The sequence below is a fragment of the Lepisosteus oculatus genome, chromosome 6 (assembly GCF_040954835.1).
Source record: "Lepisosteus oculatus isolate fLepOcu1 chromosome 6, fLepOcu1.hap2, whole genome shotgun sequence".
Classification (NCBI taxonomy): domain Eukaryota; kingdom Metazoa; phylum Chordata; class Actinopteri; order Semionotiformes; family Lepisosteidae; genus Lepisosteus; species Lepisosteus oculatus.
The window spans coordinates 49,255,784-49,282,792 of NC_090701.1; the positions used below are offsets into that span (position 1 = coordinate 49,255,784).

Genomic DNA, 27,009 nt, shown 5'->3' on the forward strand with positions numbered 1-27,009 from the left:
ATAATTGTGAAACAAAAACTATAGTCAACAAAATGGTGTTGAATGGATAATTTCTCAACTGAAGAAAATTGCAAGGACCAAAGGTTTGTGTTTGCAATTTGGTTTATCTTTGCAAGTTTTTTGCTATTAATAAGTGACAAATTTTATAAAGTAGTAGGTATGTATGACACTCACTAATCTATTGTTCAAAAGATGTTTACATGAATTCACATTCTAAAGTTTGAGAACCAAAACCTTGAAGAGAATTGATTTGAAAAGGTGTGTTCAATAAACAATACCTTTTGCAAAATAATGTCCACACCAACATCACTGGAATACTATTTTTTAAACCTGGTTAATTTTTTTAAATTGTAATTTTAGAATTTCAGAATGCAAGGAAACTAGTTGTATTTTAACTGAATTTACTTTCAGTATCTGCATGAAATTGTAAATCTGAGACATTAGACAACTAGATCAACTTACCTGAATTAACATTTCAATGCTTCCTTTGACAATTAACTACCTCATTCAAGAAAAAAAAAAAAGAGCACAAAACTACAAGAGACTAAACCTTAAAAAAACAGTCAGTTCAATGTTTAACATCAAATCGTTTACCAATATCTCAAAACATGGCTACAAGAACACATTTATCTAAATCAGTAATACAAAAGTGAATTAAACCTGAATAGTTTTGTTTTGCAAAATGCCCCATTTTTGTGCTGTCAAGTACGCAAATTTACCTTGCATTATCATTTTCTTAATTTAAACTTACTGTAAAATGTTAAATATGAAACCACTGAAATTCTAATACATAATAAAGTTAAGCTTTTTGTTAATTTAGAAACCAAATGGTAATTAAGACTTCCTTAACTCAAGGAGCAACACACTGTTAAGTGAAGCAAGTAATTCTTCTGTGAGGCAGAAAAAAGTCAAATTATACTTGTTGCCAAACATACTAATTTAATACACTTCATGGTAACATCTGATAAAAATTGACATGTTTAGTATTGCAATCTATTCTTCAAAATTTATTGCACATTAAAAGTACACTTACAATATTCTCCTTTTAAGGCAAGATATTAGTTGGTTGATAGTGTGATCCTCTCAGAAATCACATTCTCAATTTATCTGACAGTGCTTAGAATGCAATTCAGTGAACAGTGACTGTTTAAATGGGTTCCTTTTTGTTGGTGGCCTCATTATTCCTCTCAGCGAAACAGCTAAATTTAATTTCCCATCTATGTGAAAGCCTAGTTTTTGAATAAGAAACTATAAGCTTTTTAAAATATAACAGTGAAATGTCAGAAATTTAATTTTTCTAAAAAAATCAAACACTTCCCATCTGATGAGATGAGCTTTGTACATAAAAAAGATGCTCAATTTTAAACTAATTACGTTGATGATTGCTTTCATGTGTTCAAGTTTAATTTTGATTTGTATTTATTAAAAAGTTTAAATTTCTCCTAACAGTAGCTGAGCCTTCTGTAAACTCTTTATGGATTTGTAATTGATGGGGGAGATCATTAAATAGCACAAGTACACAAAACATAAAAAATGTTTTCTACAAACAGCACAATTTCACATCTGCATGTTAACTAAATCCTTCTGGTATATTTATTTAAACATTTCATATACTGTATATACAGTGAGAACACTGTAGGCTGTAAAAATCTGCAGCTCTATTGTTTAATAGCAGCAAAATACTATATAAAAACCAAAAACAAAACATGTTATTCGCCAGACAATAAATAATCTGTCTCTTTGGATGATGTAAATGTTAGGAAGTTGATGAAAAGCTGCAGCGTTATAATGTAATTTCTATTTTACACAGCTTATACACAAATATATATGAATTCTTTTGTCTATATTTGTACAAATACAACAGTAGTTTGTAAAATACATTTAAGTAAAATATACATGAGTAGCAACAAGTCCATTATCACAGGATGGCATTACTGAAATGTGATGAGTAAAAACGCAGCTGGAATGCAGTTTCCCTCTTAAATCAATTGCTCTGCATCTCACAATTGTTTTCTCAAACTCCATGAAATGTTCATGTATCAGGTCTTCTTGAAGCTTTCATTCAATTTTCTTCAAGGAGTTCTTTAGCACAATAATCCCCATCTCATTCCCTCCTGACAACGGCTTCAACAGGGAATCCATTTGCAGACACCCAGCCTTCTTGGGCAGTATGCACAGATGTCCTCTCAAGTGTACAAGGATATATTGTGATATTACAGATAAGTCCATAGTAGACTACAAGAAGTCACAGTACAAAAATATATGATACAACTAAGCACAATCTCTGTCCAATCAGCTTAATTTGATATTTTGTAAAAATAAAGTTCTGAACAAGAAAAAGAGGTCTGTAGCACCACAAGGAGCATTCTGAAGTATACATTAGCAGCTTGATCCAATACCAATATATTGCAGGAGTGTTTCTAAGATACACATTCAATATGGTTCACGTGTACCACTGAAGCTTATACTGAAAGTTTTAATGAATTGCTAAAGGTCTGTGTAACTCACATGAGGCTCACAATATTTTAAAAAGCTATATTGTTGCAAAAAGCATGATACACAACGCTCTGCGATTAAAACCGTAAATAATTATATAACTATATACTGCAGAACACATACATTTCCCAATTTTTTTCTAAGTATAATCTAGTAGGAGTGTTCAGATAGGTTGAACTCCACAATGAAATAAGAGAGTTCATTTTCTTTCGTGAAACTCACAATCTTCCAAAAAATAAACCTTTTTCACCTCTGAATTTTCTTAGCAGTTCTGGAATTTTTCATAAGTCAGGCATTGATCATAATTTTAATAAATACCAAAGTGTAGCACTTCATTTGACATCTCACACTTTGTATTATATGACCAATCTTTATCACTGCTTTTTCAATTTACACAAGTACTGTTTTGATGAGTCTAATTCTAACTCATGACAAAACTTCAGCCTCACATGAGAACAAGCACATGAAATGTGACAAAATAGTCCCAAATGTCAAACTTCTAATTAGACAACTTATTCAGATCTTTCATGGCATTATTAAAAGCACCTATAGACCAAACAAACTTGCATTTCTTAAACCAAATTCTATAACTGTTTGCTTAATACTGCTCCAGACAGCATGGACTTTGATAAGCAATGTTAATTTTTAAGGGTTGTCCACTACCATCTACATTAAAAAATGTATTTGAAAGTGAAAAGTAAAAACAATCTTACTAAAAAGGTGTGAGGACTCTTGACAGCCCACAGAGTCTGCCTGAACTTTGAGGCAACAGTTCAGACGACTAACACACAAAGCAAGAATAAACAGTTTCAGGCAGTTTTCTCTAGAGACAGGCTGACAGAAGAGAGGAAGGTAAAATGAAAGAGAATAATTTAATAAGAGAAAATAATCTGAAGGTGTCATTACACTAGACACACAATAAGCACTATAATTATGTCCTAGTATTCTGGAATTCAAATGTTGCTTCTCCAAGTTCACTTCATGATGAGATAATCAGAAGTTCACCCACAGATGGAGGTAGACTTGACTTCTGATTTCATGCCATTAAAGGACTTTAAACTGTTCAATAACCTAAGAACTGAACAGATCTTCAATTGCTTAATTCACCCAGGGGCTGCATATCACCGATTGATTAGTTAGCTGCAGTAAAATATAGTAATGACAGGGAATCCATGTGCCAAAGTCGATTATCCCCAACTGCACCCTTCAGAGGAGCAAGGAAAACTGAAATTTGTAAAATAATTAAAATGACAAATATTTGATACTTTCAAGTGAAGAATCTGTGGATTGAATATTCATAAATGTAAAATCAGAATATTTTAACCTGCCATTTTTATTCATTAAAAATGTTGTGTTCTCTATTTTGCTATAAAACACTTTCATGTACTTTTCTCATGCACAGAGAAAATTAAACAATTTTATACTTAAATTGTTTCACTTTTCAATTGGTTAAATGGGGAGAGAAAGGTTACCTTGAGCATACACTTTTAAAGCCTCAAGTGAGAGAGACAGAAGTTTTGTGCAAGTTAAGCAAAATGACACTTTGATAGTAAAAACACTGTAAAACCTGTACCTGTAAAAAAAGTTTTAGCATTTTATATACAAATGTTAACTTTCTAAAGAGCTAAATATACCAAATCTAATGGCACATAACATTTAGAATAAAGGATCTTATTTTTTCTTAAAAGCCTATGAGGCATCTGATTTCAGAAAGTGCTATAATTTAAATATGCCTTATATAGAGGATTACCAAGCATTTTTGTAAAACCACATACTCTCAACAAGATACACTTATAGCACATTTAAAACCCACTTTAAAAACATACAATAAAAAACATTCATCAAAACCTTTCTAAAAATAGAGATGTGGCTCATTATATACACATATAAAAAACCTTATACAGGGACAACATAGAAACATTTAATCAGGACATGAGTTCTGAACAGGAAGGAATAAGTGTAATAGATTCAGAGGAAACTAGTCTAGGGATGTTGAGCTGTACTTGCAGAGAGTCTGACTGCCTGCTATAGATGGTGTAATGTTATCCTTTAGCTGTGCTAGATTAACAATACTGCCTGGATGATGAAACGTTTAGAAATCTACACACATAAGGGTCATTCAAGAATGACTGAGAAGTATCCTTACAGTGACACTCCCCTTTCTTGCCATATTATCCTTAATGTTGAAAGATGTTTGTCCATGAAAACATCCAAAATAAAAAAAAGCATCAATGTTTTCTACATTGTTCCCTCTACAGGAACGGGATCCCAACAAGTGCTCTTTTAATTAAGAATTACCCTGCATACTACAGACGTGCGTGTACATGTTACTAAACCTGTATACACATACACATGAATGTGGTAAGTTACTGTTATCTGTTCAACAGAAACAAAGTACTGTACATGGAAAAACCTAAAGGAAGAAGAAAGTTACTTTTGCCAATTTCCTGAAATTTATGCAAAGCTAAGAGCACAGACAGTGAGATCTGTGCCACTGCACTAAAAGTGAATGAGGTTCAGAGTTGTGTATGAGGTCCTTCTTTGCAGATCACCTGCAAACCCTCCTCCCTTTATATTAAGCTAAGACACTGACAAATGGCATTGATAATACAGAATATTGATCATTACAGGATAAATACTACACTATAACAGCTTAAAAAGTACCAAATCCAGATTAGGGTATCTCATGTTCTATGAACTTTTACATAATGGTCAAATTATTGTATTCATATTACAATTTTCATATTTAATCACTGCAAAAAATTGACTGATTATATATTTACCTACCAATGCAATGTTTCTTGCAAAGAAATTATGTTATATACATTTAAAAAGAAAAAAATATATATTTTGCAAGCAGAAACACTGGGTCTCCCAGGTGCCATTATCTGGCTAGGTAACAATCACAAACATCTAGACACACACAGACAAACTTTAGAGTGAGCAAATAAAAAAAACAAAGCATGATCAACACTATAGCAGCCTGAAGTACCAGATATTTCTGGCATGTAAATTGGCACGATCCAGCAGGAGCCAACTGAATTAAACAGAAATTGTTGCCCAATTCCAATTTTAGGAGTCTGATGGCAGAACCTGCTGTACATTCTTCACTTACTGTGTCTCACACAAGAAAGACCAGGGAAGTCAAACATCATGTCTCTTACAAGCACAAAACAGCCAAGTTACTAAGCCATTTATTGGTTAGAGAGATTTTCTGTGAGGCCTGAAAAAATAAGATTCTACTAGTCTCCAAACAGAATACTCAATAGATTTGTAGACGTTATCTTATTTTTGCCATTTGTGTGGACCCTGCGATGGACTGGATCCCTTGTGCCTTGTGCTTCCAAGATAGACGAGTTTCCATGACTACTGGGGAATAACTGAACTTCTGGTCATGGATGGATATACGGGACTTTATTGGCAGGATGTTTATATTTCCCTAAATAGGCATCACTGTTACTGAGGAAAGTGATTAATTCAATTTACTCAAATACAGCAGAACTGTACTAATACAGTGAAGAATTAATAACTTTCAATCTAAAACCTACTAATTGAAACTTGCATTAGTACAATCCCTATAAAGACCCATTAGTGAGCAATGGTCCTCTTACAGTGTCTCTCCTATTCTAATTCAGAGATTCTTAAAAAATAAATTCAGATTCAGAGCAAACATGGTTCCTGAATTTCTGCCATCAAAACCTTTTAACAATATTTTAATCTTTTAATTACTGCTTGGCTGTAGATACGATGGTATGGAACCCATTTTCCAAAAGCAATTTTAACTCATCTGTACAAAGCTGGCTCCTTTGGGACCTGTAAATAACCACCCATAGACGTGCAGAATATTAGTATTTAGGCAGTGTCATCAACTGACAGTTATTTTATTTCACTGTTCCAATAGATCTAGACAAACTATTATGTGGTATCTCGGTGCAAGCAGTGGTCTAATTTATGTGTGGCATCATTTTGCTTCTTCCCCCCTTTTGCTTTTTTGTGAGATACGGTGAATCACTTTTTGCACATGTATTGATACAAATGAAATGTAAGTGAATTTAAAAAACTGTTTGGGTGTCATTGGGATCTCCGATATACACACAGTGAAAGAGCTTTATTCAGAGGAATCCTCTTAAAAGGCAAGCATTCAGCCCAAAGGCCCTTTTCTGAGGAGTGGCCAGGGATGTACAACAAACTCAGAGCAAAGCCTGGGAGAGAACCTGCAGATGCAACTGGTAACATCAAAATTGTTATCATTTTCTGTTTAAAAACATAATAAGAAGCTGAACGCTTGATGAGGTAACATCCTTCATTAATTCTGTTAGCTGCATTTTTAATGCATAATTTCATGTTGGCCCATAAATTGTCTTGCGCTAGTTATTACTTTGTTACATTTACAGACGAACATCAGGGAAACCAAAATGTCAGTGTCAACTGATGCCATTTTAAATATATATTCTGATTTAAAAATAGTCATTATATTGCTTATTTAATTGAATAATAAGAGTGACACAGTAAGTCAAAGAAACAAATTCGGAAAATACCAAATTCACTTCCTACGGGTCTTTTCAGACTTATGTCAACCATCTGGGGAAAAAAGTGCTAAACTTCAAAAGCAAACATTATAAATAAACTATTTACACTATAAAAATAGTGCTTACAATTGCCCGTTTTAGTGATGGGCATGTGTGTTTTGAATTCATAGTTTCCTGCGCTCTGCCTTCACAAGTTGATCAGCTTGTGTTTTGGAACACACGTGCAATTCTCCTATGACGCCTCACTAGTGCTTGTGGACCCTACCTGGGTATGGAACAACATTCAGCAGGCAGTCAAATGACTGTGTACGCAGTGCTGCCTATGTCCGAATGTAGTGATGACACTACCCACATATTAATATCTAGCTGAATACAGGTTGAACAATTAAAAAAGGGACTCTTTTTTCCCCCCACTGTTTATGTGTATGGTTAAGCACAAACACCCCACACAGACACATACATGCACAAACTAAGTGACTGCAGGTAGGCCAAACCACAGTTTTGCAACCTTCTGCACATTCTCCCAAATGTTAATAGTGGGATCAGCATTTCTGTATACATTTTATAACTTTTCCAACTTAATAAAAAAATAAACCTCTCTCTGCATGAGAGGAGAGACGTTATTAAGTGATCTCTTGAGGAATGAACCCTTGTTTATCCTGGAACTACACACTGGCAAAGCGCGAGTAGAGGTTAACGGTGTGGCACTGCCCTCTGCCACCTATCTTACACAAGGTAGCAACATGCTTCAACGTTGCTCAGACTAGATAAGCAATGCTATGCGGTCTGTTTCCGGCCCTGTCCGAAAGAAGGCGTACTGGGGTATTTTCTGGGAAGCAGTTAATGAAAGCCACAATTATCCCCAATAGGGTCTGTCTTCAGGGACTGGCTCCACAAAAGTGTGAGCTATTAGGGGAACCGCCTTCCACAAAAACACTGCTCTCTTTTTAGATAAGCCCCGGAAAATCCATCCCACTAGGGATAAACGCTGAAGTTTACACAGCTTCTTCACAGACTGGCAACCATCTCCACCAAATGGCTCAAAATGAACCTTCACCAAACAGTGCTGGGACATCGCCACTCTGCCACAGCCTGGGCAGTGACCCCACAGAAAACAGCCTAAAAAGATGGAAGCTTTCATTGACTCTGACTACCTCTTGTAATTTATCCGTCAGGTAAAGACTGCAAAAGGACGTCAGATTTGCTGATCTTGTCCACACAGAAGGCAAGCACTTTGCCGCCTTGCATAGTTTGATGAATGACACCATAAAGGATAAACTTCTCGTACTCATTTTAACAGTATGAGTATGCTCCAGAACAAGCAGGATCTCCTTCTAAGCTTATACGTCTACTTAATGTCTAGTCTCTGTATAGCTCTATATTGAAATGTAAAAGCACAGCAATCATATTGTTTCTACTAAGCTATCATATTTCAAAATGTAAGTGTCTGAGGAAATTGAGCAGCATCATATATAACAATGAATCAAAAACAAAGCAGAACATTCTACTTGGTTATAATACATATACATTTTTGCTTTGGTTTTGAAGAGGCTTACCAAATAGATTTTAAAATGTCACACAGGGCTTAAAAGTTACACTTTCATACAACTAACCTCTAACATTCAGAAGATATAATAAGCTCTAAAACTGCAAAAAGTGAAGTGCATTTAGGCCACACAAAGTTCAAAGTGCTATATCAGAAAATAGCGAGAACTAAATAAAATTAACTTTCTCTAGCGCAAAGCTACTGAAAAGCAGGGAGGCTGATACCTGTAGCAATCTTTTCACGGCAATCGTATTTGTGGGGGCATTCATTTTTATCGGAAACCTCTCCAAATCCAAAGTTAATTACAAATCCATGTATTTTACCGGCCGAGATCTACCTTGAAAAGGCATCTCCCTCTTAAGTAACAGGTAGTGGTGGCTTTTCGTCATTAAAGCCTTTCAAAAGGGTATTGACCTGCCAGTTTAAAGGCAGACTTTCTTAGGATAATGTAAAACAATCTATGCATTGTACCTTTCAGCCAAAGCGCATTTCCATTTAAAAAAAAAAAGATTAAGAAAAAATATTTTAAACGAACATTTTAAAATTTCTTACTGGCTTAAAAATATATATAACATTTATTAAATGCGTTTGGCTGATAAAATAGCTTTTTGTCTGGCAAAGGGCCTCAAGGGGTTACTGAAAGGCTTGGTGAAATCGAGGCAGGGTGGTAGCTGTGCTTAAGTTGGATGTAAAGTTGGATGAAGACAGCCCATGAAGTGGGCCGATGCCCACACCACTCCCAGGGTCCTGAGACTCCTGGGACTGTGAAGGCAGCTGGGACAAAGAAAGAGCTTCCTCTTGAGTGTAATTGATCCCTAGGCCTCCCACAGAAATAGACTGGTTATATGGAGGGCCATTTAAAGGCAGGAAGTTAAAGAGTTGAGAGAAGTCTAAGGAAGAGGAGTTAAGAGGTTCACTTGCAGAGGCGGAGCCAGAGATTTTTGTCAGAGAAACATCAGATGTTTCATCCAGCGCCCCAACCTGGGACTCTAAGTCTAATTTAGGACCAGAGCCTTGAGTATCCTGCGATGAAGAGGGCATATTGCTTTGTAATTCCATCAGATAACTTTCTATTTCTCCCTTTAATGGCTGTTCTTTTTCTGGCATAGAAATGGCATATGAGGTAGAACCAAGCTGGTATTTTAAAGAGAACTGGTGGGAAGGATGGACAGCAGACTCCATGTCAAGGGGGCACGTCATTCCCAACGGCAGGCTCGTCGAGACCATTTGGTGCGGCGGGCCGCTGTTCTGCATGGACTGGATCTGAGTGTTGTAGATATTCAACTGCAACGTGTTGGCAAACGGCTTGGAGGCAAGTTCACTGGAAGATATCGACATCATTGAGTGGAGCTCGTCTTTGATCGGCACAGTGATGTTACAAGTGAAGGGGTCTAAAAGGTCCATCGGCTCCGTTTTTACCTTTAGTAGTTCCTGCGTGTGGCTTTTCTTCATGTGGCGGGTTAGGTGGTCCTTCCGGCCGAACCGCTGGGCACAGTACTGGCAGAGAAAGTCCTTCCTCCTGGTGTGCACCACCATGTGCCTGCGAACGTCCTTGCGGGTATAAAAACGGCGGTCACAGTGTTCACACTGGTGCTTCTTCTCTTTGGTCCCACCTGAAGATTTCCCAGCGTGGCTCTTCAGATGCTCCAGTAACACTCCTGTGCTCGAAAACGTCTGCAAACAGACCTTGCAAGTGAGGTCACCGTTGTTTGCAGCATGTAAGGCCAAATGACGCTTGAAGCCAAGCTTTGTATTGTAATTCTTGCCACACTCTTCACACTTAAACGCCTCTTTGTTTGGATCATGCGTATGAAGGTGATTCTTTAGGTGATCCTTGCGGTGAAACATTTTCTCACAATAATTACACTTGTGGGTTTTCTCAGGAGAATGAGTAGCCATATGCCTTTAAACACAGATATATTCTGTAAGCAGTTATATTCGAGCAATTATTCATTTATTGTTTAAAAAATATATATATGCAGTGTGCATTTAAGTGGAAATAGACATCCATGCTTTCTGCGAGTCAGCTAGAAAGAAAACCTATGTAGTTAACTAGTCTTTAAGATAGAAACCACTTAAAAGTACCAGTTGATAAACTTAAGCAACAGCTGCACTAATATCAAGTGTAAAACTATGATTTAAAAATTAACTAAAAAAATTCCAAGACAAAGAACATACCTACATCAAAACTCTATACAGTACTTTTTAATGAACACAATACTTCTGCTCTTTCAACTGTTAATTGTTTCAACATTAGAAAATCGACTAATGTATCACGAAGAGGTAGGTCTTAGGTTGCTAAATATTGTATCTGGGAGAAAAACAACTCATAGAATTCTGCCCATAATTAAAATGCACCCTTCTCACCATATACAAAATTATGGCTAATCTGTGGTACATACAGTATGCCTATCAAGCACTAGTTACTGAAGCAGAGCTTCAAAGAGAACGCAGTACCTTAGCAGCTTGTACTTAGAAACAAAGGCCTTGGTGCAGTCTTGGTGTGAGCACTGGTATGGTCTTTCTCCTGTGTGAGAATAAGAATGCACCTTCAGTTTCTCGACACTGTTAAAGGCCTTATCACACAGCTGGCACGGAAAGTTTTTCCTGGGCTTGCTTTCACCTCGCTTCCGTTTCCCCGTGGATGACGGGACCTTCTGGGTATCCTTAACTTCTGCTAAATCCCCAGGTATTACTGTGGCCATCGCAGCCTAAGGCAGGCCTTTACGTTGGACAGCTAAGCAATGCCCAACAAACAATCGTTCTGCTCTGGAACAATTCTCCAGTTTCATGTGGTCAACACAGCAAGCACTGGGGGCCTGAAAGAAAAAGACAAATAAGCATTAGAAATGAAACTAGACCAACAAAAGCTTACTTCAATATTAAAAATACAAATCAAAGAGGGTGCAGGAACAAGGCGATTTAAATACTACTTTACGGAAAAATAATATGAACAAGTTCTGTAAAAGTTAAAACAAGATGGGGACTAGTAATGGCAGGTTAACATTCAACTTTGAAATGGGCATTCTATTTCCATAAAAGCATCCGGGTCTCATTTTAGATGAAGCTGGAAGCATGAAATATAACACAAACCACTCTTCCAGCGTTTCCCCCAAACCACTTTATCCATGGGGAAAAAAATAAAACGAAGGGTTTTGAAATAATTTAATGGTCCTGTCAATGTCATTTCTTAACCCTGACAATCGGTACTCTTCAGCTTCTCCTATTTTAAGAGATACACCACTAATGCAGTACTAAAAATAATGATCAAACATTTTTGCATTCATAGTACCATTTGTTTAAGGCACACCTGATGGCAGAACAATGCACTCTTCTGTGTTGTGTTAACCGGTTCACCTAAATATTCTTGATGATGACCAGAAAGTAACACTTCCCATGTCTGTGAATCTAGGAAAAAAAATAACAATTGTTAATGACTTCAGTAAATACTGCTTCAAGTCAATTCAGTTTAAGTGGTTTTTGTACAGATGTTTCTAATGCTATATAGTCCATTACATTCATACTGTTGAAGGCATTTTAACATTAAAAAAGCAGAAATTTGCACATAATGTAAACTATGGCAGGTTTCTCAGTACTTTCATGGTCAATGTAAATTTTCTGTATCCTGTCTGAAAGATAGCATCCTTCATAGAGTCAAAAGCCAATGAAACTGTTAAAATATACTGGGAATGGGGTGGGACAGTATCTTCCAATATTTAACACTTATATTGTATATATTACAATGTGGAAAAACGTTTTTCACCCTCTAACAATGCAAATAGTTATTCAGAGGTCCATGCTTTTACTTTGAATCTTTTCAACACTAGTTGAAAAGACTAATTTCAAATTTGATGGACCTAAGACTCAAATTCTAATTGGCGGAGACAAAAAAATTAGAGTTCGGTTTTTTTTTGTGTATGTGTATGTGTATGGGGGAAGAAGAAATGGCAATAAGTAACATTTAGGTTTCTTAAAATGTTATTTTCCAGCAATATTTACACATTCCACAATAGTGCACACCCCTATGTACTCAGCTGATACACCACTGGGAACTAGAATACAAGCCTTTCACGGTCAAGAATGGGGCTTTTTAACTTGTAAGGCACTCAATATAACTTATTTTTCTAAAAAGCTGTCTATACCAATGACTCCCAAAGACCTTTGCACATACAAAGGGAACCACTCGACCCACTGCTGAAGAGCAGTACCCACATGAGTGATGAGCTACTGTCACTGCACACCTGTTGCTCCACAACACAGAACATCAGGGTAACAGAAAGCACTTGAGTTCACATCATAGGCGAGACACAGCTCTTATATCCTTGAGTGAAGATACTTCACTGTAGGAATAACAGCAAATGTGATGGGATTTGTATAAAGCAATCAGCCAAATAAATAAGGAATTAGAAGTTAGAAATTGTTTCTTTAAATCAGGGTGGCAAAAACAGGTTATCCAAAAGTTAGCTAGCATAATTAATGGGGTTAATACCACACTTGTCAAAGAATGCCTTAAAATGCCATAAATTAGAGGGACTGGCAGAATATACATCTCTTTATTCACTTTAAAATTTCACAGAATAGTTTTCCCTGCATGAAACCAGCATACAGTACCCCTTCACCTTTTAAGAAAACTGTAGTTCAATTAGTATTTTAATTTTTTAAAATAGGAAATTAATTTGTCTTACCAATAATTTGGTAATGTAAAAATATAACGTTAAAAATATTTTATGGACAACCAAAGTCCAGAAGAGGAAGGATTACTCGACAAGCAAACACAGATACAGAAAGAATTGGACAAAGGTATCAGAATTAGATCTTTGGGGATCTAAGTTCTTTCAAGGGTGATCTATTTTCATGGTTTTAAATGTTCACTGCTTACAAAGCAGAGTTACACAATACTAAGAATATAACAAATTTGCTATATACTTGCAAACTTTTACAAGATTAATTAAGAATAAATTTGTTTTTTTCAGCTGAGACAATCAGTAACTTCAGAAGATGTGATGTCTTTATAACTGAAATAAAATTATACAAAGTTTCTACTTAGAAGTGTAGCCTAATCAATATATTACATAAAATCAAGTGCTATTTAGAAAAAAGAAATATTTTTCAGAAATTGTAATCAATTTAGTCTAGTGGCTATAATTATGTACTCTCCTGAAAAGCTCAAACATCAGGATATTAAAGAATCAAATTCCAAACTGGATTATTTTCCTATTAAACATGAATAACTCAACTGTATTATTAACCTCTTATCCAAGACAACTTCCATTAAATAATAATATGATTTATTTAGATGCATTATAAATTAGTAGCTATTTAAAGATGTAACAAATTGGTAGCTTATTAGTTTATTATTAATAGTTTATGATTTACACCAATCTCAGTAAGGTATTCACAGAAAGTATTACAAACCTGGGGTCATGATCTAACACTGACTGTGCAAAACCAGACAAATATGTACAGAAACATGAAAAATAACGGGCAACTCAACGACATATGTTTTGCAGTTAAATGGTAGTAGCTAAATAACCCAAGGAAATTATTCAGCCATTTCTTTAATTATCCCAGGATGTTAGTTTCTGCAGAGAGACTGAGTGACATTGTTCCTGACTCCCACAACATTTAGTGTTAAGAGGTGCCTCCCATTCTCTCTATCATCTTAACATAAATGCTGAACTTTTCATGCTTCTGATAATACACAACACAGTTGTGTACGCCATGCCAACTGCTGGATCTCGCAAAAAGCCAAAAAAGAAATGTTAAGCTTATTCAAAAATGCATTCTTTCATTTTACTTAAAAGCAACACAACTGGGGACTTTTAGCATGTCCATATATGGACATGCAACTGGGAGAAAGAAGGACAAAAAAAAATCAAATCTCATCCTATCACAAAAGCTGCACCCAATCTACTTCACTATGAAATCGGTACCATTGGACTCAAAGTACTGTTAATGTGGCCACATAATTAAAATGGAAAAAAAAAGGATCTCCACATTTTCCCCACTATTCATTCTTATTTTCAAATCTAAGTTTCCTTAAATCGATCGTGCATTAATTAGTATTTTTTTGTACATGAATGCAATATAATTAATAACAGATTGATACAGTTAGCTTGAGAGTTCTTTGAGTAGCAGTTTTGAGGTGTTACTTCACTATTAACTTGGACCAGATTCTTCAAACCTTTATAAAAAACTTGGAATTTCAGATTGCTTTTGGGATTTTTTTCCCCAAATACTATTCTAACAGAGCAACAATAAATGAATGCTTAAATTAAATTTAAATTCAGATTGAATGCCTAAAGATTAATTTAATCTATCAAATTAAGACCGATTTAAAATTCTCCAAAATGCATTCAAATGTAATATTACACAAACTGTTAAAACCTACATATTTGCATTTAAATAAATGTCTCAAAGAAGTTTTTTGTAACAATGTGTAATTTTTTTTATTAACTTACTAGAACAAAATCTGAAAAAAGCACTAACAAATGTAATATTTCAAGATTAACAATTTACTTTTGATCATGACAACAGAGTCTTGCAAATCAGCATAATATTAGATTTTGGTGTTTTTTGTTGTTGCCTATAAGTACCAATTCATAAAATGTGTATTGGAGAAGCTAAGTGAGAAAACAATAGATTGCATGTCTTTTGAAACTGATTATAAAATTAAGAATTGTTGCAGAATCATTTTTAAATGATAAAACATTCAAATAACTAAACCACAAATTTACTGATAATATTTTTAAAATAAGCTCTATTCCTTAGTAGTAGGCATGTCTAAACAGTCTACAATTTTTATATTTAATAAATATAAACTAGTTATTTATGTGCCCCTGCAACATCAACAACCAAATAACATCGGTGTTAGTATAAATCAAAGAGCTTTTTACTGAAAACCAACAAATATTTCTTGAGTTATTGTATAAAAATATTATCAGAGCTTCGAGTAGCATTCTGAAAATGGTTAATATATTTCTTTTAAATGTGTTTACAAGACTTTATCCCAATGTATGAAGGAGACAGACTTGAATATTGAATTAGGCTAATATTTCAGGATTTCTACATATAATTTACAACGGAAAAACCATGAAGTCTAACATTATAGAAACAAAAACGTACCATTCAACTACAAAGGTGCTACAGAAACAAATTAAACTGTGTTGGGACATTTCAGCTGAGACTTAAGATGCCTGTAACCCATGCTCTAAACTCTGTGGTCTTTAGCTTCTTTAAATGTAAAAGTAGGGATCAAACCCAGCTTCAACATAGATGTCTCTGAAGTCCAGTCACTCTGGCAAAACTACCTATCATTTATCATAACCTCTTAGAGAAATTTAGCAAGTCGGCCTGAAACATGACTGAGCTTGTGACATTTCTCATTCCATCCCAGTTTAACCAATTCCCTTATTCTAAACAGTCCATTCTTCAACCAAATGAGAAGAAGTTTCCAACAACCGTTTACGGTAATTGTATTGAGGATGGTTTGTGGCTAGAATATGAAATGACACAACAAATAACATCTCCCATAAAAGAAGAGTTCAAAAGTGGTAAAAAATAATTTCAAATATTTGTGGGTTAGAAACAGAAAGAAAACAAACCCAGTGTTTTGCTCTGTACAAGTCAAATTAATTGAGCAGAGTGAGGGCTTTTGAGGGCACAAAAGAACATTAAGCAGAGGAATGCTCACCTGCTACTAAAACAACGATAAAAAAAAAATCAGCCTCATCGTACTTCAACGTCTAATCCCGATGTGCAGCCTATACATGACTTCAAGAAAGGCGTTTAGGTGAGGTGTTTTCTTGAAACATGCAGTTTTTAATTATCAACTAGGCATAGCTGACAACTGTCAAAGTTATCACTACTGGCCATGTAGCAAACTTGCTTTAAAAGGTTAGATTTAATTAGGAATATTTTGGTTACATTTCTGAAGACGGCAATAAAATATTGCCCCAGAGAGAAACATATTCTAAACAATTCATCATGTGTCTGAACAGAAATGTGTTGAAGCAGTTTACTCAAATAATTTTCTGATAAATGTTCCTATTCTTTTGGGACTATTAAGCAAGACTGTATATTTTAGGTCCTCTGAAATCTTACATTACTATCACCTGAGGTATTAAAATGTAAATCTTTCAAGAGAAATTAATTGTTGCTCCTTTTTGAAATATTTCTAAAATGCATTCTTCTTCACCATGTAAAGATACTACAGGCGTTAATGAAATGTCCCAAGCTAAATAATGTATCTAAGCAATTAAAATTAATACCTTCTATTTGTAATCTGTAATAAAGCAGATAAGGTACTTAAAAAAAATACAAGGGGGATTCGTCACTTGTTATTAAGTTAACAAGACTCATAATGCAACCAGTTACTTTAAATGAAAACATTACATTTTAAAAAACACAGAATTAATTAACTAGGACTACCTCTACAGGACTACAGTAAGAAATGGCAATGGTGTTATTAACATTAATGTACAGTTATCTGTAAAATACTATCCTGACAGTGAAATGCAGAACTAATTCTGAGCCGGGATTCACAATTTATGTTGAGAGTATTTTATCCAGACAATTTCTGTATCGACAAACAGGTCTATTAGTTGCGTTGAAGAATGAAAGCTTTTATAAAAAAAGAATTTGAAAACTAGACAACACATGAGAATCTGCTGTCTCAAGAAGTTACATCCCTGAACAAAACAGTCGCACATTTTATATGACCAAGAAGAAAACACAAAGATCTTAATGTAAACCTGCTTTAAGTAGCACATTTAACACACAATTTTTTTCCATAATTAAAAATGTTAATGACTACAATTTTAAATTTAATAAAAAAAGTAGGAATTTTAACATTCAGAAGAATATTAATAAGACAGAACTTGTATTATGTTTTGAAAGAACACAGTTCACTTTTTTTATTCAGAAAATTAGAATACACAAGAAAATGTTAGGTTCTTCTGTAGCACAAAAAAATGTTTTAGAGTAAAAGAATAAGCAAAAGTATTAGAATTAGATTTTGGTGTATCTAACATTTCTTTCAAAGGTGATCTGTTTCCCTAATGTTTTGTTTTAAACATCTTTGTAAAACAAATGTATAACAAATTGAGGCAAATTTCCATCTGCTGTGGAAAAAAAGTGATTTCAGATTATATAAACTTGGGAAAAAAAGCTTTTCTGACATTTTCAACAAGTGAATTAAGGAACATCAAACTTAATTAGATCTCCAATCTAAAAAATGAATATATTTTGGGAAAAGCAAAACTAAGCAAATGTGTTTATAAATGCAAAATCTGTATAACAAAGTCTGTACCTTTATTGAACAATTTCCTTTAACCAATATTTGATTCACTCTCTAACAAACTTATTTCCACTAGACCAACAAACTCCTTTGAATATTTCATATAAACATATCACAGAGATGGAAAACGCAACACAAACGGGAAATTAATTTGGAGTTAAATGTCTGTGAAAAAAACAGTATTTTATTCTTCAGTTCTTAAATTTCACACTACAAATAGATTAACATGCTATTTCTCAAAAATTAACTATGCACAATTTTAAAACGTATTTCTTACTGTTGAAAAATGTAAAGAAATTTGTAGATCAATGGAACCTTATTAAAATATGAAAATAGCTTTTACAGGGCTTGCAAAATTGATCATTCTTATCTCAGTCATAATAAAAAAACAGTGGATAAGGGCAATAGGGATTGTCAACATTTTTAAATGTTTTCAAACTTTGTGATTCTAGAAGAAAAACTAACTACAGTTAAGTGAAAAACAATATTGACAAGAAATGAAACTTATGAAAATGTTAAAATATTAAACAAATGTGTATCCTCTGTTTTGTATTGGATTTTGACATGCCTTTTATTCTTTCAAAAAACACCTATTAGCTTTTAACAAAAAAAAGGAAGAAATATGTAAACGATACCGAAAAGATTGAGCAAACACATAACCAATACTTTACACCGTCTGAAAGCATAAATGTTAAAGCAAAAAACAGGCCTCAGATTAAGATGATGGTATGTGTCATTCTCAAACTCGTTTTAAAGAACCTTACTCACATTTTTAAAATCGATTCAGCCTATTTCCAGATTAAAACGTTTTGGGGACATCCCGAAAATTCTCTGTAGCTGTGGAAATGCGGAGACGTTTCTAGGTTCCCATTTAAAATAAATTACAATTAAGCCTTGATCAACTAAAAGTGGCCCGAGTAGTGCAGGGTAGCCCTCAGAGGCTGCTGTCTCTTTAAGATGCCAAACTCTGCTCGTTCCCACGTGAAATGAACATCACCACACTTCAAAGTATTGAAAACAAAACCATAGATCTTAATATTTTTGGCACCTTACGGAAAATTAATTGCACCAAAAGACATAAAATGCAAGTACAAGCTTAAGCACAGATTGTACGCATACTGGTTGTAGGAAGCGTGGCTCCAAAACGCGTGCAACTGGGCGCGTTGTGTAGTACAATGCATGTTAATTCAAACCACAGAAACCTAGCATTTAAACCCTTTTATCTACCAAATCAACGTACATATACATGATGTTACATCGACCCCACAGTGATCTCGGATCCTTTCTTAAAACCTAAAAATGCAGCAACACAACCTTGAGAACCTGCAAGCTTCTCTACCAAGCACCGGGACACGAACACTTCGACCAGTGTTAGGAAACCGATAAAAATAAAACATTACATCACGCAGGGCATTAGAAAAATGCTTTTGAAGCAGCTTATTTAATTGGGCTTTTTTTCTCAAGATGATAAACCAAGCAATTAAAGAATCAGAGTATGGATGAGGGAGGCATAAACGTCAGTAACTTGAAAAACACCGCTAGATTTTTCTTGCTGTGTGGAAGTATTGTTCCAGGGGATACTTCGTGACAGAATAAGATTTAAAACGTACACCTTTCAAGGCAAATGTTTAGCCTAATTAGTTTCCCCTCAGGTCTGCCTCCATTTTGGTTGTTTAGGATATTGACAATCAACTTCTCTTATTCGTTCTTAATCTATTTCACTCTGCTGTTAACATTACTAGTCTCAAAATATTGCTCATGTGCAACTTTCACCACACAAAATGATTTTTTTTACTTGATCTAGACGCTTTATTTAAATTAAAACACAGAAACCAAAGATCTTGGCTAAACTTAAGAAAATACCAACTTGCTTCAATCGATAGAGTATTGCATACTCGTTCGGTTCACCACACATAACATGTCAAAATTGAAACGCTATGCACGCAGCGTGCATTTTTAAATATTTTTCCCGATAATTTGGTTTGCATTCTCCACCGGACCCCTTCCCAGCACTGCAGTGATTATATTAAGGAAAAGTATTGTATTTAACTAACTTCCCAAAACTTTTTGCAACTTTTTTTCCTGCTCCACCAATTTTCCTTGATGCTTGATTTATATTTTTGAGTAACCTGACATGACACCAATTAATTAGATATTTTTTTACATTTTTTCCTTATTTTTCAGATCTTCCTTTGCCTTTCTCTGAGGTCCCAAACAGGGGGCTGATTAACACAAACTTTTTCCCCCCTTGCTCACCCCTCTACCATAATTTAAATAACCCTGATATTTTAATTCAAGATGGAGATAACAATTTACTAAAATTGCTTCAAACTCACCGCGGGAGCCTTAACATCCTTTCTACGGTCTTTTTCTTAACTTTGAAGTATTTTCCGAATTTTTAATAATTTTTTTCTCATATTTTTTGCTGGACGCGGCGGGCCTGAAAATTGTTTGCTTTCCCCTCTTTCCAGCAGCCATTGTGTATGCGCTGCGGTGCAACCTAGCGTGGGCTCTAGACCACGCCCACCCGTAGCTCCACCCACCACGCCTTTCTGATTCGCTCACAGTGCTGTCAGTCTTCACTTTCGCCATTTACAGCGGGCACGGTTGCGGCGACACTGGCTTCTGACTCGTCCTCGGGCATGTCAATCAAACTTGAGCCTCGCTGCGATCATTGGCGGCGAAAGGCGGGAGAAGAAGAGGAGCTGCGAGCCGCTTGTGGCTGTTAGGCCTTTCAATCACGTTAATGGCTGTCAGTCTCCAATTTGATCAAACCGCGGTTGGCGCTTGTTACTGTCACTGAAAAAGGGGGCAGATCTAAGGCGAAGTCTGGTGGTTGTGTTGGTAAATGACGTCCTGAGTGTGGTTTGAACGTGAGTATTGAAATACAGTGTTGCAGAGGTCGAGTTCTGTAAAGCAAACCCGGATAATTCGTTACCGATACGATTTCAACCATTCGTGCGAATTAAGATGGTCCTTGTCGTGAAATTCCGCGACCGTCGTTGAAATCAGTTCGATAACAACAGTCGGCTGCGCTCTCCAAAAATACAGCATTTGCGTGGACTTCGCCGATCTCCAAGGCAATATGCAATTTAAATTAGAGCGGAAAAATAGGTAATCGGACGATATTTTGCGATCCGATTTGTCGGGCTCGCAGGTTACAGTGTTGAAAACCGGCAGGATTGCGTTAGAGGAGACGCGGCACACGGTGTGCAATGAAGGCCGATAGTGGAAGACGGGAAACTGGCATGTACAGTAGGCTGTGTTCAGGTACTCCAGTTTATTTGCCCATCTGAGAGGGCTTTAATCGCGTGATTTGTACTAGAGGCAGTTTGCGGTCTTTCTGATGAGCAGGTAACCCGCAGCCTCTGGTGGTGGCCCCGGCGGTTAAGTGTCCCTCCAAGGACACTTAGCAAGATCGTCGCACTGAACCCTAGCACCGCAAATATTTCCAGAAACTGCAAATATTATAACCCCTGAGCTTGGAGAGACCCATAACCTTGAGCTGTCCTACAATTTCTGCTTTTCCCGAAAAGTTTCACAAACATGGACAGGTCCTGCCATCTTGTAATTGACACAGCACATACACATACATCGCTTGTGTAAAACATATTATTAAACTGTTTGACACCTATGTGCAGAGCTTACTGTGTACTTCTAACAGTTTATGCAGCTGGACATTGGGTGAGCTAGATTGCTCAAGGGTACAAAAAGACTGTTCCATCCATGAGGAGAGCTGACATTCTTCCATTTATGAGCCTTAACAACCACCCCACACTGCCCTGGGATTGAAGAATGAGAAGTTACTTAAAAGTTACTGTTTTCCCTAAAGAGACAGAAACCTATTTGTGACATTAGTGTCTTGTAATTTCCAGAGGTTTGTTGTATTTTCTAAGAAAATTCAATGGTAACAACCTGCTAGGAGATCCATGAACTGGACGTACAGTATGTTAGTTGCTGCCATACTTCGTAATACATGAACATGAACAGGGCCTTGCGAATGTATTCAGACTCTTGCACAGCTTTAAAACTTGAAGTCCTGGCATTACATAACTTTGAAGTAGAAACGAGTATTAACACCACGTACTCCACTCATTCAAAGCAAAGTACATAATTCAATAATTAATAAAAAAGATAATACATAAAAATGTTAAATTCGTTATTGTGTAAGTATTCAAACCCTATGCCATTGGAGGCCTGTATTAATGTAGGTACAAAATTACCTTAATGAGACACAATCAGTGGAATGACCTCTATGTGCATTATTTCAGAATAAAAACACCTGTCTGTGAGGTTCCTTGGTCAGATAGTGTAATTCAAGCAAAGACTCAACCATGAACACTAAGGTGCTTTTAAAGGAGGTTAGAGATAGTCATTGAAAACACAGCTCTGGAGAAGGATAATATTGAAAAGATATGCAAGTTTCTGAATTTTCCTACGAGAACAATCTAATTAACCATTAAGAATTGGAAGGAAGATTGTACGGTACCACCCAGATGCTGGCTAGATCAGGATCTCCCTCCAAACCGAATAGCAGGCAAGGAGGTAACTGAGGCCAACAGCAAATTTGAAAGAGCTACAGAGTTCAATGGCTGAGAGGGGAGAAAGTGAGCATCAGTTAACGATATCCCAGTCACTCCAGAAATCTGGCTTTGAATGGCAAAGCCATCTCATATCCCACAAGTAGGTTGCTTCAGGGCATTTCTAATGCTGCAGACATTGTGGTGTGATGAGACAGAACTGGAACTTCTTGGTGTGATTGCACAGTGTTACATCTGACGCAGAACCAGCCCTGTCAGCACCAACCCTACAGTCAAGCGTGGTGGAGAGCATATTGCAATAGGACTGCTTCTCCTGAGCAGGACCCAGAAAGCTGGTTAGGAAAATGGACGGAGTAAAGAACAGGCAAATAGTAGAGGACACCCTGGTAAAAAAAAAAAAACCTCACCTTTCAAGGAGCCAGTGATCAAAAGCACAAGGCCAAAGCAACACTGGCATGGCTTAAAAATAAGAAAGTGAATGTCCTTGAGTGTCCTTAACCTGAGGATCGGTGGAAAACCAGTGTCCACTGTCTGCCTTGTGTAATTCCTTTACAGCTCCGGGTGAGGCAGTACTGGGAGTCAGTTCAGACAATCTGGTCTGCTTGGAAACATTGTGGTTGAGTTGCCACGTTGAATACTGCGGCCTGGCTATGAGTTTGTATGGAATGTAGCTGCATTATAGAGCTCATACGAAGAGTCAGATAATGCAGGTCAGTGAAGGTGCAGAATAAAGTGAACGAGAGAGAGAGAGCAGCAATCAGAGTTAAAGGATTTGTGCTGTCGAAAGAGTATGATGGCTCTGTAAAATCACTGATGGATTTGGAGTATCTCTGTTGTCTTTTGCCTTATTCATACCTTGAATGAAAGAGTTAGTTTATTCTGAAACTCTGTCGACTTGCTCATTCAAAAACTTCTAACTTTCCCTTATACATCCGGAAATATCAGCGTATCTATATTAATCTTAGTCTATTGATTATATTTTTAATAGATGTATTCACTAGGCATAGCAGTGGTAGCATAGCATTCATGTGTCTAGATAAGGTCTACAAACACAAGCTCTCAGTATTAGCAGTGTGAGTGAAGTGACCATTAATAATCTTGCTTTTATTAGTACAGATGTTTTTCCTTTTTTTAGTTTCAGGCTTTTATCAGATGGTACAGAAGATGTCTCCTAATGCACGCAAACTTAGAGATCAGGACACCAATCCATGTATAGAGGTAAATACTGAAATGTGTAAGGAAAACAGAAAAAGTGTCCTTTGAATTGAATGAAGGTTTGAATTACAGTATATGGATTTCTGAATGAATGGGTCCCAAAATGTGATCTGATCTTCATCTTAGTCATACTAAATAAAGACAATCTTATTTAACAAGCAACACACACAACATTGTATATTGCCATATCTTTATTGAACAAATAGTTTAAACAACCAAGATCATTGATTTTATTTATTTTAGGCGCCTCCATGCAGAAATCCATATAACAGATTTTCTCACAACTGTACAATATATAGTTGTCCTTTTAAAATGTGATTTTGTCTTATGTTTTATCCAAGGAAACTGATGGTTCTAGAAAATGTTTAGATGGAAATAACTACAATAGAGACATGTGTTCAGCTTATTTCCTAAGATACAAAAACTGCAGAAAGTTCTGGGTAAGTATTTCTGGTCTCTTTGAAATATACTTGCATGTCGTGTACTCTATGGTTTTTATATGTAGCGTTTTAATATTGACAGGAATACTCTGTATGTGTACATTTTGGTTATTTCCTAATGAGCAATTTCAGTTTTGTAGATTTATTTATATATCCATATATTACCAGTTGCAGCTGTTGTAAATTATCTTTATTCATAGTATACTTTCTTGATTGGTAATATAGTTATCGGTTATGACTGATCTTATGAGATTCAAAAAACAACTGTGATCAGCACTATCAGAATGCTATGGTTACTATTACAAGTAAAATGCTTTGTGGCATTATGATTTATCAGAGACTTGACCACAGTTTTCTCACCTGTTTCCCAGCACAACATAATGATTCAGAGGAGACGTGATGGAGTTAAACCTGACATGCCTGCTGCTGAAGAGAGACAGAAAATTTTAGAAGCCTTGGGAGGGAAACCATATTAATTTCTGGGTTTTTTTTTTTTTTTTTAGTTTTCACAACTGGGTTCTGTGATGACACCAAATGCATTCATAGAGTGTGAGTCTATCAATTTTGCGTGCTACATGTGGCAGTTTGACTCTGGAGATATATAACAAACAATTATGATGTACCCATGTTATTTTGCCAATAATGGCTCTAAAAAATGGCAGTGTGCCCTTCACTGTACATTTGCGAGACTTCTTCAGGATTCTACAACTGACAATAAATAACTGAGGGCAATTAAAAGACCTTATTGAAATAAAGACTTTTTTAATAAATGCAAAAGTGTATATCAATGAGCAGGCATTAATAGAGATATGGGTGACCTTTTTGCAGGTGTAACAGCAGAGCGGGGAGATCTGTCTAAATAAAATTGCTAATGTAGCATGCACTTACAAGACCAAACTCCCAGTTCTTCTTACAGGTGAGGTTGCAGAAGAATACTAAATTAAAGGAATGTACTTGTGGCAATCAGATTCTTAGGGATAGTAAAATGGTAAACCACAACCATGCTAACATCCATTCATTATTTTACCTCATATTATTATGAGGTCGCGGTTGAGCAGGAGTCTTTTCCAGCAAGGCAGGATACACTCTGGACAGGACGCCAGTCCATTGCAGGGTACACACACGTAGACACACGCTCTCACACCAGGGCCAGTTTTTCTCCAGCGGACATGGGGAGAACATCCAAACTCCATGCGAATAGTACAGTATCCCAAGAATTGAACCCGGGGCCCCAGCGTTGTTAACCATTGCTCCCCTGTGGCACCATAAAATGATAACAGAAAGTAAAAAAAAAAATATTTAACACTGAGCTTGAAGCCAGTAAGGCTAGTTAGGAGAAAAATGTAGATGTTTCTGTTGTCACATTATTTTCAATAGAAATAATATGTATACATAAACGCATGTATGTATTTAGATACTGTAGGAAATCTAGACACTGTAAGCAGACAATATTGGATGGAACGTAAGCTTATGTAGTTAAAAATGCAGAACTGAAATCAAAGAATGCTTTGTTAAAACTGTACAGTACGCTAGTAAGATCACTTTTATAAATAATATGTTCACCATAATAAAAATATTGCTGCTCTGGGTCCACATAAGAGCCGTGATAACACACAAAAAACAGGAATGGTCTTAATTTGAGTCTTGGGAATCCTCAAAGGCATGGACACAGCTAGTGGATTTCAATCAGAAAGAAGAGTGAAACACCAACCAGACAACACGGGTTGAAACTACAGGGAAGTGCATATAAAAGTGAGAACAGGCGGCACTTACTGTAAGTACACAGAGGGTTGTGGGAGCGTGGAACACGCACCTCAGCCATGTTGTTGAAAGTGATGACCTACAGTAGGTTCTTTGAAGAAAAGGCTGGATAAGATTTTCATACCAGTTAACCATGACTACTGAACCACAGTTGTTAGACCTATCTTCTTGTACTAACTGATCACTGCATTGATTTAGTGGTTAACAAAATTTCAATACTAAAATATGGTGGTTAGGACTCTTATCAGAGTTGTTGAAGCTGGTATCCAGACTACTTTTAAGAAATGGATGAATAATAATTGCTTACACTTCTATAGTGCTTTTCTGGACACCCCACTCAAAGTGCTTTACAGGTAATGGGGACTCTCCTCCACCCCCACCAATGTGCAGCTTCCACCTGGATGAATTAACAATTAGAGCAGATAGGCTAAATTGTCTGCTATTTGTAATTTCTTGAAATTGCAATTGTTGTGGGTTCAAATCCTGGGTGAGACACTGCCTTTGTACCGTTGGGCAAGAAACGTCAATCAGAATATTCCATTTAAACACAGCTGCATGCTGTAGATGAGTACCCTCACCCAGATTGCCAAACAACCAAAAATTTGTTTTCACGTCACTTGTCTAGTTAACTGAAGGTTTAAAAAAAACAGCAAATGTGCAATTCTGTAATGCAGAGGAAAGTATAAGAGTGATCAGAACAACACTAGCAAAAGATATGACCTGTAAAAACCTGTAGGGAAAAAATGAATCATTCTGACTTGGAATTAAAAACACTTGGGAAATCTGAGTGACTTATTCAAGATCCTGAGAATGACAGACACATGCAACCCCAACCCACTTCATCATACTTGGTATGAGAACCTGTCACTGGGCATCCATAATGTAATCAGAAGTGGAGATAGAAATAAGAACAACCATTTCTTTTTAATCCCATCGCCTTTATGGGTCAGAAACATGCTATCATATCAGTGCAGAAGCTGAATCACCTGGGTCCTTCAGGAAAATGGCTTTGGGCTCGCAGAACAATACCAAGTGGATGAAGCAAATGATAAGTTGCACACTGTTGTTCTAAACCCTTCCTGTGCTCTTACTTTGAATACATTGCCTTGATAGCATGATTGAATTAATCCCTTTAAATCATACCTGATATTCATAGTTACAGAAATGTTAAATTAAAATTGTG

The 27,009-nt window shown here is 36.1% G+C and overlaps 2 protein-coding genes across 4 annotated transcripts; one reads left to right on the forward strand and one right to left on the reverse strand.

Annotated features, from left to right (window-relative positions):
• Nucleotides 1-1,570: 1,570 nt before the first annotated feature.
• Nucleotides 1,571-20,334, reverse strand: plag1 (pleiomorphic adenoma gene 1). Of its 3 annotated transcripts, XM_015353728.2 has the most exons (5): nt 20,206-20,334; nt 11,882-11,979; nt 11,195-11,390; nt 11,029-11,098; nt 1,571-10,474 (listed from the first exon to the last, which is right to left on the reverse strand). In XM_015353728.2, the coding sequence occupies exons 3-5, from the start codon at nt 11,274-11,276 to the stop codon at nt 9,205-9,207; spliced, it is 1,422 nt and encodes a 473-aa protein (XP_015209214.2). In that variant the 5' UTR covers nt 11,277-11,390; nt 11,882-11,979; nt 20,206-20,334; the 3' UTR covers nt 1,571-9,204. The 3 variants fall into 3 exon arrangements, with proteins under 3 accessions (XP_015209214.2, XP_006633979.2, XP_015209213.2); XM_006633916.3 differs by having other exon boundaries at nt 11,029-11,390; XM_015353727.2 differs by having other exon boundaries at nt 11,029-11,390; nt 11,864-11,979.
• A 218-nt stretch (nt 20,335-20,552) lies between these two features.
• On the forward strand, nt 20,553-24,842 carry chchd7 (coiled-coil-helix-coiled-coil-helix domain containing 7). Its single transcript, XM_006633915.3, has 4 exons — nt 20,553-20,742; nt 23,546-23,628; nt 23,967-24,065; nt 24,437-24,842. The coding sequence occupies exons 2-4, from the start codon at nt 23,563-23,565 to the stop codon at nt 24,539-24,541; spliced, it is 270 nt and encodes an 89-aa protein (XP_006633978.2). The 5' UTR covers nt 20,553-20,742; nt 23,546-23,562; the 3' UTR covers nt 24,542-24,842.
• The last annotated feature ends 2,167 nt before the right edge of the window (nt 24,843-27,009 follow it).